Source organism: Rhineura floridana, chromosome 22, assembly GCF_030035675.1.
Source record: "Rhineura floridana isolate rRhiFlo1 chromosome 22, rRhiFlo1.hap2, whole genome shotgun sequence".
NCBI lineage: Eukaryota > Metazoa > Chordata > Lepidosauria > Squamata > Rhineuridae > Rhineura > Rhineura floridana.
This window is the reverse complement of record NC_084501.1, coordinates 18,422,869-18,441,761: the sequence shown is the minus strand read 5'-3', so window position 1 is coordinate 18,441,761 and position 18,893 is coordinate 18,422,869. Positions and strand designations below refer to the sequence as shown.

Here is an 18,893-nt window from a genome sequence, read left to right as displayed (position 1 = left end):
GCCCTCTCTGGTCACCACCCAGCTTGCCTTTGGGAGTGGCACCTGGAAGTACAGCCTCTGATGCAGCCTGTGCTGCAGGGATGGGGAATCTCTGGCCTTCCAGATGTTGCTGTGCCAAGGAAGGAAAACCACTGCTCTTGCATCCCTGCTAGGTAGGTGGCCATCCGGCTTCCCACGAAGGAGGGTTCACCAACTTCCGAGGCAGCTGATTTCTTCCTTGTGCCCTAATTGCAAAAGACATTTGCCCAACTGCCGTACGGTGCATTTTCTTTGCTCTGCCCGAATTTCATTCAAAAGCAGCTATTCTCTTGGTTGAAGATATACCAGGAGACACACTTAATTTTAAATTTTTTAAAAATTATTTCCAATATGTATAGATCGCCTTTTGCCATCAGGGATCACAAAGGGGTTTACAGTGAACAACCGATACAAATATGGTATTGAAAGCAATAAAAATCACAGGTAAAAACATAAAGTTGGGCTGACACTACTTGCGAAGAGGCCTAACATAATTATCCTATTGTGCATCATCCTATTTTAACAGGGTTGTCGCCAGCAGAGCCCTACACAGAGTAGTCCCATTGAAATAAATCTGTTAGTCATGTGTCCACTCACTGAGTAGGACCAGATTTGGATGCAACCTTTAAAAACCAGCTATATAAGCAGCTGCATAATGTGTGAAATGCCTGTTAGGGATGGAACGATCTGTCAAGTTTCATTTTTCCCCAATGTTAAATTTGCATTTAAAAAAAAAAAAAGTTTCGCATGAAGATTCTTCAGCATTTTAATGTGAATTTCTCCCTATAATCCCATTTTTCTGCTGTTTTGACTCATGTACACAAGCAACTTTTAATGTTATGCATTCTTGTATGTTATTTTCATAAACATATTCATTTTAATGCCCACTTTCCCCTAAGAGATACATTTTTGCAAACAATGCTTGGTTGGAGAAGTGCATCACAAAATTCAGATAAGTGTGAATTTCAAAAGATGACCATGTTTTGAAAGCTTTTGTAAAGTAACGTTTTTGAAGATGTTTTGTTTTAATGTGTGTGAAAGTTTGTTTTTATGATGTTTTAATGTTTTTAGTGCTTTTGTTTGCCACCCTGGACTCCTGCTGGGAGGAAGGGTGGGATATAATTCAAATAATAATAATAATAATAATAATAATAATAATAATGTTTCAGGGTTTTCAGGCCATTTTGGGAAGCGCAAAATTTGATAAATTTGGCTTTAAATGCACACTGAATCAAATTTCTTGCCCAACCATAATGGCAGGCTGTGGATAACATATTGCCGGTCGGTGGTCAGAGTCGCGATGGAGGCCCCCATCACCCAGCCCAGAGAGTTCATTTCTTGAAAGATCTATGGGGAGAGGGCTGGAGGCCTTTTGTGACTCACTCAAACAAGACATGTGTTCACTTTTGTCTCTTGCAATCAATGTTTATACTGCATTTCTTAAGCTCAAGGCCGCTCTCATTAGCCGTGCTTTGAATCGTGTCGCATATAAATATTCAACGATTAATAATTCAGATGGAATGAACTCCATTATGAATTAAAAAAAATAAACAGCCTGCTGATAAATGCTACATTTTCCGGCTATCACCTTCACCTCCGCTGCAAAAAGCTGTGCGAAAGAGTTTTGCAACCTCCGACAAGTTACATCAGGAGCAAAGCAAGCCTGGCCTTACCCAGGAGGTCCATTCCAGAGCTATTCCTAGCAACTGATAAAATCTCCTTGCCCTAGTTTTGTAAAGAAGCACACAGAAGTTTTGTTGTTGTTGTGTGCCTTCAAGTCGATCACGACTTATGGTGACCCTATGAATCAGCGACCTCCAAGAGCATCTGTCATGAACCATCCTGTTCAGAGCTTGCAATTTCAGGTTTGTGGCTTCCTTTATGGAATCAATCCATCTTTTGTTTGGCCTTCCTCTTTTTCTACTCCCTTCTGTTCTACATACATACAAAAGTTATAAGCCTGTAAAATATATATATATTTATATTTAGAGCACCAGCCTGATCGGAGGTATTGATGAAGGAGAAATTTTATTCACTTTGCATTTAAAGGTGAATCTACCTAATTTGCAGTTTTTCAAAACAATATGAGAAGCGAAACACGGCCGTCCTTTGAAACTGGCACTTATTTGCATTTTGGGATGCAGTTATCTGGCTGAGGAACGTGTACAAAAAATGCAGACGCTGGGGTCAAGGGTCCACAAAATGCCTTATGTTCATGTGAATAACATGCCAAAAATGCATCGTCTTAGGGAAAATCTAAATAAGGAGGGGAACTAACGTGTATGAAGAAATCAGGCAGATCAGGAGGAACGGTGATTAATTTTCATGAGGACTTTTTGTTTTTTAAAAAAAAGTTTGGAAAATGTTTGGAAAAAGCTGGCAGTGGTAAAAAGGAGAGATGGAGAGGCACTGAAGTGGTCAGATTGTCTGAGTAGGGTGGGGAGCTCCCTCTCGCCAGCAGCAGCCCCCAGCGTTTCTATGCTGGGCTTGAAAGCAGGATCTGCTCTTCCCCAGTAGAGCTCAGTTGGCTTCCATGCTGGGCACAGATGGGATGAGAGCTTCATTCCATCTCTGCCATCCCGCTCCCTTGCCTGCATGGAGCTCCAGCGAGTACTATTACTACTGTTACTCGTTATTATTGGGTCGTATCTAGGGATGGAGGCGGAATTTGTTTCAGTGCACCCTCAAAGCCAAATCGATCCAGTTTGCACTTTCTAAAACAATCCGAGAACCGAAAGCATCTTTCGAAATTTGCACGTATCCGAATTTTGGACTGCGGTTCGCCAGCCGAACCATGTTTACAAAAATGGGGTCTAAATGCGGAAAGGCTGCATCTCAGTGGCGGAGCTCCCTGCAGAAGGTCTCTGGTGCAGTCCCCAGCATCGCCAGGTAGGTCTCAAAAGCATCTCCCGTCTGACACCTTGGAGAGCTGCTGCCAGTCAGTGTCTTGACAGTCCCGAGCTGGATGGGCTCATGGTCTGACTTGGCGCGAGGCAACTTCCTGGGGTCCCTGTGTCCGCCAATCTCTTCTCTCTGTCTGTCTTGCTTTCCAGCTGGCGTTCTCTGGCGTGGTTGGCATTGTGTCCTGGAGACGCCCGTTCACTCCTGTGGTAAGTGGGAGGGTGGCTCCGTTCGAAGGCAACAGGCAAGGGTTTGCTGGGAAATGCGGCCCGCTGCAAAGACTGGCTGGGACGAGAAGCCGGAACGGGATGGTTTTTCTAAGTATGGTTGTGCCATCAGTTTGTATAACTGGTTTCGCAATTAAAGGGATGGTGGTGGAGAGAGATTGCCAATGTTTTTATTTTTAAAAAATGATGGTGCGACCCCTGTTGGGGTGCTGTGTCTAAAGGATTAGACACACACGAACATCAAGGGAGCCTGCTGGATCAGGCCAGTGGCCTGTCTAGTCCAGCTTTCTTGTCTCACATTGGCCAACCAGATGCCCTGATGGGAAACCTGCAAATAGGAAGTGGGTGCAACAGCAACTCTCCCCTCCTGCCTTTTCCAGCAACTGGTATTCAGAAGCACGCTGCCTCCGACTGCGGAGGTAGAGCATAGCCATCGTGGCTAGTAGCCACGGAGAGTCTTCTCCTCCATGTATTTGTCTAATCCTCTTTTAAAGCCATCCTTTCTTCATTCATGGAGGAGAAGGCCATCCGTGGCTACTAGCCACCATGGCTCTGCCGCCATCGTTGGAGGCAACATGCTTCTGAATACCGGTCGATGGCAACTGCAGCCGGAGGAAAGAGTTTGCTGTAGCGCTCTGGTCCCGGTTGCCAGCTTCCCATCGGGGCATCTGGTTGGCCACTGTGAGGACAGGAGGCTGGACTAGATGGACCACTGGCCTGATCCATTAGCCGGGCTCTTAGGATTGTTCTGATGTCCCATTTTGTTCACCGCAAGGACTCCGTAGGGCTGGGAAAGGTTCAGAAAAGGGCAACCAGAGTGATCCGGGGGCTGGGGCAGACCCCCCCCCCCGAGGAAAGGCTACAACTTTGGGGGATTTTTAGGAGGGAAGGGTGATTAAATAAGGGGAGAGGACCTTGTTGAGTTGCCTAAAATTACCCCTGGTGGGGAGAAAGTAGATAGAAGCTTTTGACCTCGTCTTGTAAAGCTAGAAGCAAGCATCCCATGAACCGGTGGGCACTCCAGGAGCGCACAGAAAGGGTGGACGTCTTGACGCAGCACATGGTTAACGTGTGGAAAGTGCTGCTCTAGGGATTGCCACCGACGTAGACAGCTTCCAAAGGGGATAAGACGGATTGTCGGAGGGTGAGGCTCTCAGTGGGGAAAGGCCGTCGCTCAGGGGCAGAGCGTCTGCTTGGTCTGCCGAAGGGCCCAGGTCCAATCCCCAATGGCAGCTCCAGAGGTGGGGCTGGGAGAGGACCTTGTCTGAAACAGAGAACTGCTGCTAGACAGTGTGGACAACACGGAGCTAGTATACTGAGTACAACTCAGTAGAAGGCCGCATCGTAGGTTCCAGTCGTTCTAGCGGTTGGTCAGGTATATAAGAGGTGAGACTAGTTTTTCCACTGTTGTGGAAAACACCCTCCAACTCAGTCCTCAGTGTCTCACCTTAGTACCTTCCTTTGTATACAACTAACCAGCCAAGGGGAAGGGGAAGAGATTCACCCTTTGACTTCACCCTTTGATGTGACCCTTTGGGAAAGGGCCAAACCTCAGTGGTTAGTTTTCTTCCCCCTAATGTGCTTAAATTCAGTGGGTCACTGTGTCTGATTGGAGGTTGCTGTCACTTGGAAAGGGGTGCCTACGCCGGCCACAAATGAATCAGCTGGAGAGGGGAGAGCGAGCGATCTGCCATCTGAATAGACCCTTTGATGCGACCCTTTGGGGAAGGGCCACCAAAGAGCATCTGCTGGGCATGCAGAAGGTCCCTGGTATCTCCACGTAGGGCTGGGGATGTCCCCTGTCTGAGACGCTGCCAGTCAGTGTAGACAATATTGAGCTTAATGGGACCAGTGGTCTGACTCAGTAGGAGGCATGTTCCTATATATGTTTTCCACTCTTCTTTCTTAAGGATTTCATGACATTCTTTCTCCTTGAACCTCTCTAGATTACATTTTTCACGCTTCTCTCAGTGCTTGGAGTCATGCTTAGCCTGGCTGGCTCCATCCTCTCCTGCCAACACGCCCAGCAGCAGGTGAAGTCCCCGGACGCTTGCGAGTCGGTAAGACAACAAGACCGTTACGCGTTCTGGAAGTCGCAGGGGACGCAGAGCCTGGAAGTCCAGGTGGGGTTTAACTTAGAGTAGAACTAATACGTGACGGGCATAGACAGGGCAGTTGCACCTCCACAATCTGGTGCCCTCCAGGTGTTGCCGGATACGCGTCAGCCTCAGCCACCATGGCCAGTACTCGGGGGTGATGGGCACTGGAGACCAGCCAGAGCTTGGAAGATTACTTTTAAAAAGTAATAAATTACAGTGTCAGTTACATGGCCCCAAAAAGTAGTAATTACCATTACCATTACAATTGCTCTGAAAGTAACTGATTACTTTACTTTTCCTCCAAAGTAATCACTACAATTACATTTCAGTTACTTAAAAAAAACACCTACCGGGTGCTGGCCTTGGCTGCTGCACATCTAAGTGGCCTAAAACAACATTAAAAATAAACACACACATACAGAGGTAGTAGAATAATTCTCTTTATCCATAAGATAGCAATGACGATCTCTCTGCTGGTAAGGGTGGTGGGAAGGGAGGCTGAGGCCACTACTCAGATCTTTGCATGTCAAACCAAGTGCAACCCCCCCTCAGCCAGCCAGCATAATCTCTCTCACTTAACCACCTCCCAGACCCTGCCCTGCCACCAACTAAGGGACACTCACTCAAGCAAACATTTTCCCATGAGATGCAAAAATGTTAAAATACTGCAAATGCAGCACAGTAGCCAGAGTTGGTGGTGGAGGCCACTTTGTGTGCCAAGTGCAAACACAGTATTCACACACACACACACACGTTGTCATCTTTTGCCTCCACAGTTCTTTATCTCCATTCTGCTGCTGCCTCCTTCTCCTCCTTTATTCATGTTCTTGATCTCCGGATCCTTCTCCCCTCCACTCCATTCTTCACCACCACTATCTGTTTTTTTAAATAATTGTTTTCTCCACTCCACCCCATCTCACTCTCCGCCTCCTCCCTCGTCGCCTCCTACCCACCCACAAAGCATGAGGAAAGAGAGACACAGCACAGAAGCCCAGTTTGAGGCACAGGATTTTCATCCACAAATCAGAGGAGCAGAAGACTTCCCCTGCTCCCCCCCCAAGTAATGCCCAAAAGTAATTCTGGAAAAGTTACAATTATTCCACAAAAGTAGTAAAATTACTCCTAGTTCTATTACAATCAAAATGTAAAGGAATTACCCACTCGTTACTGGAAAAAGTAATGAATTACAAGTAATTCGTTACTTGTAACTAGTTACTTCCAAGCTCTGAGACCAGCAACATCTGGAGGGCCATGGGTTTCCCTGTCCTTGTCTTACCCACATGTCCCAACCAATCAGGGATCACTGCTCAAATTTTGTTTGTTAATTAAATATATGTCCCATCCTTCCTCCCAGAAGGAGCCCAGGACATCAATATTAAATGCGCTTGCAGAGGTGTAGAGCAGGGATGAGGAGCCCCTGGCCCTCCAGATGTAGCTGGAGTCCAGGAACACCTAGAGGGCACCAGGTTGGGAAAGGCTGCTCCAAGGGGACAAGTGGCTTTGGGAGGGACTGGTTTTGAGCCTTGAGAATGGGGAGAAGGCCTGCTTAACCCTTTCCCGGCCTGCTGCTCCTGTGCCCCAAGAGCTCCCCACTGCATTTTCTCCCCAAGCATGCATTTACCGTCTACATTAGGCTATTTATTGATATAGCACTAAGAATATGTGGCTTGTTTTAGTTAATGTATAGCTTGGTTCAGTTGCAGTAGGATACAGGAATTATCTGGTTTTGTCAAAGGCTGAATGGAAAAAGTGAATGTTGAAAGAAGTCAGAGAGGAGGTGTAAAGACATTCTGGGAAGGCAATTCTGAATATACAGGGCAGCAAGGGATTAGGGAGCAGAGACTATAAAACCCACAATGCAGTGCAAGTGCGCACCTGCAGAAAGAGCTTGCATCATATTAAATAAGAGAATCCATAGGAGCGCCGATGCGACCCTTTCCTTCCTCTCCTGCAGAGCGGGTCTCCTTCTCCGCTGTGCTCTTGCTGCCAGCCTGGAAGTCGTGGCTGCCGAAGTGATGCCGAACCAAGTCCCAATTGTCCTAAAGACCACCTGGTCCTCAAGGTGAGTGCGGGGTGGAGCTCTTAATTGCAGGCAGGTTGGGATGTAGACCTTAAACCTTCATCCAGATTGGGGGGGGGGAATCACTGCAACTGTTTTTGAGGTGTATTTTCTTCCCTAATTGAGATTTTCAATGCTGATACCTGGAATCCCAGATCACATTCATGCCTGTGATGTCACAGGGGATAGAATGTTTCTGTGCATTTGACACCAGTGTTCTTTGTTTTATGAAAAAACAACAGGGTGTTTTTACTACTGAAGGCTGAAGGCTCCTCAGACTGAAGACTGACCCTGAAACTGATTTTATTCCCTGTTTTTTTAGTTTTACCTCTTTTGTCCCCTTTAATATTACTCTTCTAGATTTCTTAACTGTATTTTATGTATTTTAATGTTTTTTGTGTTTTTCTTGCATATGATTTTATTGTGAGCCACCCTGAGTGCACTATTTTAGGGTAGAAGGGCAGAATAAAAATATTTTTACTACTACTACTACTACTACTAATAATAATAATAATAATACCCCAGACTGTTAACAGTGGCTGTCTTAGTAAGTACACCCCAATGCATTTCTGGGACAGTTTATGCCCCGGTGTTTTTTTGTTTCCAGAAGGAAAATGGTAAGTAGTAACCAGCTGAAATTTGGGGACATTGTATGGGTCACGATTTGTGACAATGTCCTAGAAATTCAACCCTGTAGGTCTACTCCTGTGTAAACTGCAGCGGGGTAGGTTTTTGCCCCGCAGAATTGGATGAACTGCATCAGTCATTTTATAGGAGGGAAGAGAGAGAGAGAGAGAGAGAGAGAAAGATCTGGCTTCTAAGATTTAAGCGGATCTTTTGCACACACAGGCTGCAGACAGACGATGTCTTATTCTAGAATCAATGGAGACTTAGTACGTAGCCGACACACAATCTCGACCTATTGCATATTTTTCACCCCTGGAAAAGTGCTTCTTGAGAAACTGATTTCATTCTGAAAATAAAAGCTCCTTGCGGATTGATTCTGTATTATCTTGGAATGTGTCCATTTGAAAGCAGATGTAGGTTGTCCAGGCAACAGGGGGGGTGTTCACACCTGCCCAGTGACATTGTGTGTGTGTGGGGGGGGTAGCCAAGATTGCAGTTGCCACTTCCTTCTCCATCCACCTGGGGCATCTGCAGGGAGGAAAAGGCATGGATAGCTTAATCAAGGGGATAGTTTTCAAATGCATGTCAAGTAACTACATCCACCCTTGTGGACCACTGGTGGTCCACGAGCTTCATTCAAGTGGTCCGTGGTGTGTCGGTGGAGTTGTGGTTGAAGACGGAAGACAGCACATCCATTGCATTCAATATTTATGTTGGTTTTTAGTTGTGTTTCTGGACTTCCGGGCAGAGTTGGCTTCCGGTAGGACGTATTTTTCCTCTCTTCACATTCTATGCTATAATGATTTAATTAAAACTGTCCTGAGCTGAGCTAAAGGCAGTTGAATTCTTCAGTTTTAATCTGAAACAAGATTACTAACTGTAGGGAACTCCCGTGAATTGAAAAAAAAGAGCTGAGATATTTAAAACACGGAACGCTTATCTAGTTTCACTTTGCGTCCATTGCTCTCAGGCTCTAATTGTTTTTATCTTTTGAACTATGAGGATAAACATGGTCTTCTAAGGAGCTAATTAAAAATATCTGCAAGGCTTGATAGTACTTATATACAGACAACTTGTTATGTTAAGACAAGTAATAGCTCCTAAACATTCTTTGCTACGTAACAATCAAGCAGCCAAGCCTCTAATGGGAAATAGCGTTTGATTGTTTGAATGATGGTTATAACAAGAAATGAAAGAAAAGCTTCAAGCCATCCATCTCCTCTGGTTAGTCTAGGGGAGAAAGAAATGAAAAAGAAAAAGAAAAGATGTGATAAAAGTCAACAGGATAAGGATTTCCTCCCATCACAGGATCAGAGTCCCCTTAAAGAATTAAAGGGACAGAAAAAAATTACTGATTTTTTTCCAACAAGGCCACTTCACCAAATTGATTTGGAGTGCCAGCACGTTCTTACCCATCCACAAGAGTGGTCCCTTCCCTTAAGGGGCCTAGACCATAGTCTCAGGAGGGAATCATCCTCTAAGTCCTTGGCTGAAGAAATAACTCTGGCTGAATATCATAAGATGTTAGATGCAATAATAACTCAAAGTGAAGGCTCAAAAATTCCATCACAAGAACCTATTAATTGGAACATCAATAAATCTCCTTGTGAGAAGCCTGACTTTCCTTGTGAAAATACTGCCACACTGAATGATGATATTTTACAAGACAGTATGCTGGAACTCCCTTCCTCAGGCCCATGCAAACAACCAGAAAATTTTGACTTGGACAATAATCTTTCCCACATCTCTATAGATGATTTCTCTGGTTGTAACCTAACTCTAAAAGGATGGATGTTTATACTATCAAACGATCTGATCCATATCAAAACATTTCTGAAAGAATGTAATTCGCTCTTGTCAACATTAACAACCTTGCAACAAAAATTACAATTTTCCCATTTGAACACGACTAATACCAATCCACCTACTCTAGTTGCTCCAACAAAACCTGTTTCATCCACTCAATTAGTTAAAGGAAAAGTGAAACGGAAAAAAAGATCACTCTTAACATCTCGCAACAAAAAGACAAAAAATCAAAAATCATACAAAATAACTCGAAGGAATAAAATGAACTTTAAAAAACTTTTTAGTCTATTGGATCCTAAGCCAGCTTCCAGGGGGAAAAAATCACCCCCACACCCAAGTAAGAAAAACCAGGTGAATTGTATGCATACACTTATAAAAGATAAGGTTATGCTTCCTACAGATCTAGCTCCCAAGACGGATTATGATTCCATTATCAATAAGAATATAGTCAGCTCACATCCTCATCAGGACCCTTGGCAAGATGCCTTAGATGGATTACATCCCCAACAGAATACCGGACCACTAGTTTCAATTTCACGATGGAGCTTGGTGTTAAATAGATATAAATTGGTATTTGGAAATTATCCCAAATGCTGGGGTTATATAACTGCCGACCTTAGAAAACGCCACTTTATTGATGTTATAAGGAAAGGACTAGCAACGACTCTAAATGCGGGAGACATCAATCAAATAGAGTACATTTATTACAATAATAGAACAGCTTGAGCGTTGGTCACCTTTACCTCCCTTGATGCTGTTAATCACTTATTGTTCAACAAAGATGCCCTTACAAACTTGGGCTTGTCAGTCCAAAGATTCTTTGAGAACTTAGCACCACCAAAGGAAATTTTGTTTGATCCTGATAACATACATAGTAAGGACAATACTTTGGATCACCCTCTTGACCATCTAATCGATCTGGACTTTGTTGAGGAAAAGAACAGATTGGACGTAGCTCCAGATGCTCTGGATCTAGTGGCTTCAGATATGAACAAAAAATCATCCCCTAACCTTCTTACATCGGATCTTTGCTCCATTCTTATGGAAACTATGTCAAAAGGAACATCTAAAGCAAGTGACCTGATGAAAAAGCAAGAACATACAAATCATATTATCATCTCATCTCCTCCAATAGAGCCAAATACGGAGAATAAGCCTAATCCTCAAGAGACACAGAGGCTTTTATAGAACCAGAGCAACAAGAGCTGCTCCACTCCTTTGGTAATCTACCTAAGACTGAAAGGGACGAAATTCTAGATAGATTTGTTCATTTAATTTTACGCCTTTCAACGATCCATGATCGCTCAGAGAAAGACACGTCCATCCCGGTTGAAGAAAATATGGAGACGAATTTCAAGTCCAAAGACCAATCACCACAGGTGCAAAATCAGTCTAGGTCAACTTTGAAGACAATTCTACAGCCGACACCACATCGAGAGAATTCAACCTCTAGAATACCAACTTCTACACCAAATAATGTCCAAGCCTTTCCCCCGATCATGAGGGGTTCAATGTGATATTATCCGATTCTTTCTTGGAACATAAGGGGTTGGTTAAACAAATGCAGAGGGGAAAACTTATCAACTTTTTAAAATAATTTTAAAATTATATGCCTCCAGGAAACCTGGATGCTCCCAGACGTTCCAATGCAGTTAAATGGTTACCAAGCATTTACTATACCAGCGAAAAGATTTAATAATAAAGGCAGGGGTAGTGGGGGTCTTTGTATTTTTATATCAGATGATCCGGTAGTGTCCACGCAAATTATTTCCCCTAACTGTGACCAGTTTGTGCAGAGTATAAGAATAATGGGCCCTCCTATAGGTGATCTCATAATTATAAATGCTTATATACCCCCAGATGTGGCTAGAATTTTTACTCCTGGCTGCATCTGGATTCGATTTTCTGAATTCTTATCCTCTGTGGTACACCAATTTCCTGCTTCAAAGATATTACTTACAGGAGATTTTAATGCTAGGTTAGGGCCAGTGGACATTGAAGGGAAGTCTACGAACCAGGGCCCAGATTTCGATTTCCCTATTTTTCCCAGACATTCGAAAGATCAGTTCATAAACAAACAAGGAGAAAAATTGGCAGAAATTACTCAATTTCATCAACTTGAATGTCTACATGGTTCCCCATTAGATTTGACTAACGGTGCCTATACATATGTCTCCTCGGTAGGGGCCTCTGTAATAGGCTATGTCTTTGTTTCAAGATCTTTGCTCCCAGAGATATATACGTTCCAAATTTTGGATAGAACAGAAAGCAGCCATTTCCCCTCCCTGACGACACTTAGCCTAAGATATCATCCACCGTTTGTTATCCCTTCAAATTTGGAGGATGCACAAATAGTTGAACGAAGATTGCGATGGTCTCCAACCCTAAATTTTTCTATCACCCAATCTTTGTATAGTGATCCTTTGTTTTCTCTTAGAGATGAAATTGTGAATACAGAGGTTGATATACTTGCTTTCTATCAAAATATCATTTTCCAACTTAAACCTCTCTTGATAACATCAGGTCGCTTTAAAACTTCATGTCCTTTGGAAAAGAGATGGTTTGATAAGGACTGTAAAATGGCCAAACGTAATCTAACATACTATGCACGTAGGTTCATAAGGGAACCATCTATCTATACCAGGGAACACCTAGTCTATTTACGCTCTTCCTATAAAAAACTTTTAAGACAAAAAAAGGCCCTATTTGCGAACAAACAATGGCAGTATCTCATCCAAGCCCAACGTGATGGGAATGACCATTTGTTCTGGGAACTAGTCACGGGTGGTTATAGATCTGGTAGACAAGCCACGATTGACCAAATTTCCGCCCAAGATTGGAGAGACCATTTTAACAAACTTTACTTTTCCTCGACAATTTCGGATGCTACATTACCAGTCTTTAACGAGGCAAATTTTCGCTGCCGGCCTCTGGTTACTGTAACACAAATCCAAATGCTAATTTCTTCTTTGAGGAAGGGCAAGGCCCCAGGGGAGGATATGTGTCCGCCTGAATTATATATCGAATTTCCGGATTGATGGGCGCCAATATTTGCTAAACTTTTTACCTGGATAAATAACACAGGTATAATACCAGAGGGATGGAGACAGAACATAGTTATTCCTATTTTTAAAAAGGGACAGAAACAAGACCCAGCGAATTATCGCCCAATCAGTCTTATAGATGTAGGAGCGAAGCTTTATAGCAAATTCCTTCTAAATAAATTACAGGAATGGGAAACTGAGAGTATGATTATTCACCCGGAACAAGCGGGGTTTAGAAAAGGACAAAGCACTATAGATCATTGCTATACCCTATATTTTCTTGCCAGACAATCGATAAACGGATCCACGAAACATCTTTATGCCGCCTTCATCGATCTGGCGGCAGCCTTTGATTCGATTGATAGAGAGCGTTTATGGTCCAAACTGGCGAGTACCAATATTGACAAACGCCTTCTACATTTAATTAGGGTTTTATATTCTAATAATACTATAAGAATAAGATCAGGGAACACCTATACTGACTCCATAAAGGTGAATAAAGGTGTTAAACAGGGCTGTCTATTAGCTCCTTTCCTGTTTAATTTCTATTTAAATGATATTGTATCTGAGCTCCAAGATCCATCCTTTTTTGCCCCTTCTATAGGAAATAGAAAAGTAACAATTCTTTTATTTTATTTATTTTATTTATTTAATTACATTTCTAGACCGCCCTATAGCAGAAAGCTCTCAGGGCGGTGTACAACAAATAAAATCACAATTAAAATATGAGCAAGTGTGGAAAAAAAATATATATAGTACAATTATAAAACATTAATAAAATTGCCATTGAGATTTAAATTAAGATCATATTAAGTTTAGAATGTTAAATTAAAATATTTAAAAATTTACAAAATTTAAAAAGCCTGGGCGAAAAGGTAAGTTTTTACCTGGCGCCGAAAAGATAACAGAGAAGGCGCCAGGCGTATCTCGTCTGGGAGGGCATTCCATAGTTCGGGGGCCACCACCGAGAAGGCCCTAGATCTAGTTGTTGATCTCCGGGCCTCTTTATGGGTTGGGACCCGGAGAAGGGCCTTCGACGTCGAGCGTAGTGAACGGGTAGGTACATAGCGAGAGAGGCGCTCCATCAGGTATTGCGGTCCGATGCCGTTTAGGGCTTTATAGGTAAGAACCAACACTTTGAATCTGGCCCGGAAACATATCGGTAGCCAGTGCAGCTGCGCCAGGACAGGTGTTATATGGTCAAATTTCTTTGTCCCAGTGAGAACTCTGGCCGCAGCATTTTGCACTAGCTGAAGTTTCCGAACCGTCTTCATAGGTAGCCCCACGTAGAGTGCATTACAGTAGTCCAATCTAGAGGTTACCATAGCATGGATAACTGAGGCAAGATGCTCCTTGCTCAGATAGGGTCGTAGTTGGGCTACCAGCCAGAGCTGGTAGAATGCATTCCGTGCCACCGAGGCTACCTGAGCCTCAAGTGACAGGAGCGGATCTAATAAGACCCCCAAACTACGTACCTGTTCCTTTAGGGGGAGTGTAACCCCATCTAGGACAGGTCGAACGTCAACCATCTGGGCAAAGGGTCCTCCCACCAACAGCATCTCAGTCTTGTTAGGATTGAGTTTCAGTTTATTAGTTCTCATCCAGCCCATTATCGCGGCCAGGCAGCGGTCTAGTACATCAACAGCCTCACCTGACGAAGATGAAAAGGAGTAGTAGAGCTGCGTATCATCAGCATATTGCTGGAAACGCACTCCAAAACTCCTGATGACCTCACCCAGCGGCTTCATATAGATATTAAAAAGCATGGGGGACAGAACTGAACCCTGCGGGACCCCATATTGGAGTACCCAGGGACTCGAGTAATGTTCCCCCAGCATCACCTTCTGGAGACGATTCCCGAGATAGGAGCAGAGCCACCGCCAAGCAGTGCCTCCCACTCCTAAATCCGTAAGTCGCTCCAGAAGGATACCATGGTCGATGGTATCAAACGCCGCTGAGAGATCAAGGAGAACCAACAGATTTTATAAGCGGACGATATGATTTTATTATCCCTTACTCCAGTTGGACTAAGGAGACTATTGACAAATCTGGACCTTTATTGCAAAAAGGAAAATTTGCAAGTTAACTGCCAGAAAACTAAAATTATGGTTTTTTGGAAACAGATACAAACAGCACAAATGGTCTATGGGAAATCGTCCTATAGAACAATGCCGTCATTTTAACTATCTGGGGATATGGTTTCAAGACAATTTATCCTGGAAAAGGCATCTTAATACTATCAAACAATCTGCAAATCGGGCAGTGGGAGCATTACTTAGATTTTACAGGACGGTGGGGGGTTACCAAGCGACCGCTGCACTGAAAATTTATCAGTGTAAGGTATTATCCCAGATTTTATACGGAGCGGCTGTATGGGGATGGGATGCTATTTCATTCCCATCTCTTGAAACTATCCAAAATAACTTTCTTAAACAGCTACTACGATTACCTTCTGGTTCCCCTGCTGCCCTCTTGCGCTCCAAATGCGGTCTTCTGCCAATTAGCGCCCACATCCATAAGAGCTTATTAACATACTGGTCCTATCTAAGCAATACAGTTACTAAGATCCTAGCGAAGGCTTGCTTTGATCAGTCCATGGTGTCTAGATTTTGGAAACAGAGATCCTTGAACATTTATAAACATTACCACTTTAATTTGCAATCTCCTCATCTTCTTGATAAATCCAAAATTTGTGCTCAGATAACACAATATTCCAACTGGATAGATAAAATAACCATTCTTAACTGCAAGTTTTCAAAGTGGTTCTGTACATATAAATGTGAACACTCAAGGGCTGACTATTTGCTAAGCCTTCAGAATGTACATTTAAGATATGCATTCACAGCCCTTAGATTCCAAACCATGCCCTCTGCTATAATTTCAGGTCGTTACCAACAAATCCCATGGGAACAACGTTTATGTATCTGTCCCTCTGGTCAGGTAGAAGATTTGCCACATTACCTACTTGCCTGTCCCTTATATAAACAACCAAGAGCTATCTACCTGGACCCCGTGATTAATAATTTGGGTACTTCTGACGTCTCTCAAATTATAGCATTTCTTCTTTCTGATAATGATCCTCAAATTACCAACATGGTGGCCCATTTTGGTTTTGCTGCCCAGAAATTGAGGGCTAAATACTTGATTGTTACTGAATTTTAGAGATTTTAGTGACTGCCTAGGTTCCTGGTTGCTTAACTCATGTTTTATTATTATGTGAATTTTAATATGGTTTTAATTTTTAATGTTATATTTGTATATTATATGTAAATGCATGTTTCTTATGCTGCATTTTATTGTATTGCCATGTGAATTCTACAGAATAATACAATAATTTGTACCATCAATAAATACAATATAATGTAAAGGTAATACAATAAACTTCAATATATAAGAAATAAATGAAGCCATGAAAATGCAATTTGAAAGATGCAGCATCTAGCACAATGCATTACAGTTGCTATAACAGGCATATAAATCAGCCAAGATCCTTCACAATTTTCAAGTGGTCCACGGGGGAAAAATGTTTGGGAACTACTGATCTGGAATCAATGTAGATTGAAAGTAGCATGCTGAGGACAAGCAGGAGCAGGGACGGCGCCAGAGGGCAGCCCGGTTGGGCCCTGGCCAAGGGTCCCTGAGGGGCCCCTCCTTAGGGTAAGTGGGTAGCTCTCTCTTCCGCGATCCATGGCAGCGTCAGCTCCTGAGCTCCAAGGCACCCCCCCTACTACCATGCAGGCCTGTGATGCTTGCCTACACCTCCCACTTTCCTTTTCCTTGAAGTAAATTCTGGCTGCCCTGTGGGCACATGCCTACCATCAACCATGCCTTCCCTAAGGGGCTGATGGCCCTGCCACCATCTGGCTTGATGGCAGGCATGCGCGTACAGCATTCACTTTAAGGAAAAGGTAGGTGGGGCATGTGAGCGGGTGCCGGGCCCTGGGGCAGGCTGGTGCCCAAGGGCCCCGGCATGCCTGGCACCGGACCTGAGCAGGAGGACTGAGAGAAACTTAATTTTTTGTGCAGCAAACGGGTTAGTGTGCGTATGCAGCCACCCTTTTAAACATGCCTTGTAAAGCCACGGGATGACAGTGATCTCTTTGCCTCCACCACCCCTTAGGACCTCCTCTTCAGTGTTTGTGGTCTGACTGTTTTTGCCATTGTGGTGTGCACCCTGTCTGCCATTATGTGTTGCATCCAGATCTTCTCTTTGGACATCCTCTACGCGGTGAGTTCTAGAGATGGGCGACCGGTCCCAAGCCTGCCTTGGATTCGCTTGGAAATTATTCTGAGAGCTTTCAGAATTTTTTTTTTAATGTTCGTAGATTGAGTATCTGAGCCACTCAGGAAGTTTTCCAATCAAACAGTAGCATCCCGTTTAGGGATGGTGGAGAAATTTGATGCGCTTCGCATGCAAAGCTGAATTTATCAAATTTATCACTTTCCGAAACACAGCCATCCTTTGAAATTTGTACTGATATGAATTTTGCAATGCAGTTCTCCAACCAAGCAAAGCTGACAAAAATATTAGGGGAAAGTGTGCACCAGATGAATAGGCTGGTGAAAATAATATATAAAAATGCATGATACTAGGATAAATTGCTTGCAAAAATGTATGCACATTAGTCAAAACTGCATGTAAAATGTATTTGTTAGGAGAAATTCACACGAAAATGCTGAAGAATGTTCATGGGGATTTTATTTTTAAAAATTGCAAATTGCTGCAGAAATGTGGAGAATTGAATTAAAGATCAGAAAAATGAGAAACTGAGAGAATCTAAATTGACAGATCCTTCCACCCCAATCCCCTTCCAGGAGTATAATCAGGAGAGATTGGGATAGTCACTATGTACACATCATACATTTAAAGTGCATTTAAAGCACACGGCTTTCCCCAAAGGATCCTGGGAACTGTAGCTCCCTGAGGAATAAACTATAGTACCCAGGATTCTTTTTTGGGAAGCCACATGCTTTAAATGTATGGTGTGTATGCAGCCTGGATCAACAAGAGAAAGTGGTCCTCAGAACATCAGGCATCCTGCAGAGAGTAACCACCACCCTGCTCCCCACCCAATCAGTAGGTTGTGGCAAATTCAGAAGGGCAGTCTTCCTTCATGATAGTCACAGCTGCCACCATCCTTTTTTGCTGCTGGGCTGAGAACAAGATCTTTGTTAATGATTTCTCCGACAATAACAGACATCCCTAGGAACCAATCAGCAGGAAAGGGGAGAGAGTTAGCTAGTGAGAAGAGTCTTAGTGGATGAATCACCTCCTTTCACTCTGATCAGCTCCAATCAGCAGGAAAGGACAAGGAAGCATGTTAGAAGACTCCTCTCAGTGGCTAACACACTCCTTTTTCACACCGATTGGCTCATAGGATGCTGGAAACATAGGGACCCTGTTTCCAAAAAAAGTAAGGGGTCTAAGAACCCCCTAGACCCCAGACAACTACACCCCTGCCCCTGCCCCTGGTTTATCTTGTTTTCTGTCCCCATCTACAGCTCTCTCCTCCACGTTCCAGCTCCGTGACGTTGGACTGCACCTCTCCCCCAGACACCTTTCTGCAGCACATGTTGGACCTGGAAGAGTTTGTGCCTCCAGTACCACCCCCACCGTATTACCCGCCGGAGTATACCTGCAGTTCAGAGACTGACGCCCAAAGGTGTGACAGCTGGAGAGGTGTGGGGAGATAAGAGGGGGAGCCCAGGGGTGGTTTGCGGGGGACACAGAGGGTGGGGAGTGGAAAGAATCCTTGGAAGCCCTGCGCCATCTTAGGTCAACATCCACGCCATACATTTAAAGCACAAGCATGGCTCCTCCCCCAATGAATCCTGGGAACTGTAGTTTGTTAAGGGTGCCTGGAAAGAGGGATGGGCTGTTAAACCACTCTGAGAATTGTAGCTGTGGGAGGGGAACAGGGGTCACCTAACACGTCTCGGCACTCTTCACAAACTACAGTTCCCAGGATTCTTTGGGAGGGGAAGATGCCAGGTAATTTAAATGGGCTTTAAATATAAGATGTAGATGTGACCTTATAGAATTACAAATGTATTGGGCATAACATTTCGGTCACATCCAAACTATACATTTAAAGCTCTTTGATACCACTTT

General features: G+C 43.7%; 1 protein-coding gene across 7 annotated transcripts in view; it reads left to right on the top strand.

Annotated features, from left to right (window-relative positions):
- The window catches only part of ENTREP3 (endosomal transmembrane epsin interactor 3), a 40,468-nt gene that overhangs the window by 7,923 nt on the left and 13,652 nt on the right, over positions 1–18,893 (top strand). For 5 of the 7 annotated variants that reach the window (XM_061606527.1, XM_061606529.1, XM_061606525.1 and 2 more), the window contains 5 exons: positions 3,072–3,128; positions 5,093–5,269; positions 7,200–7,307; positions 16,902–17,009; positions 18,284–18,444. In XM_061606527.1, coding sequence (XP_061462511.1) covers positions 3,072–3,128; positions 5,093–5,269; positions 7,200–7,307; positions 16,902–17,009; positions 18,284–18,444 — 611 coding nt within the window. Of the gene's footprint in view, positions 1–2,054; positions 2,908–3,071; positions 3,129–5,092; positions 5,270–7,199; positions 7,308–16,901; positions 17,010–18,283; positions 18,445–18,893 lie in introns of those variants that run through there. The other 2 variants (XM_061606530.1, XM_061606526.1) reach the window with 2 other exon arrangements.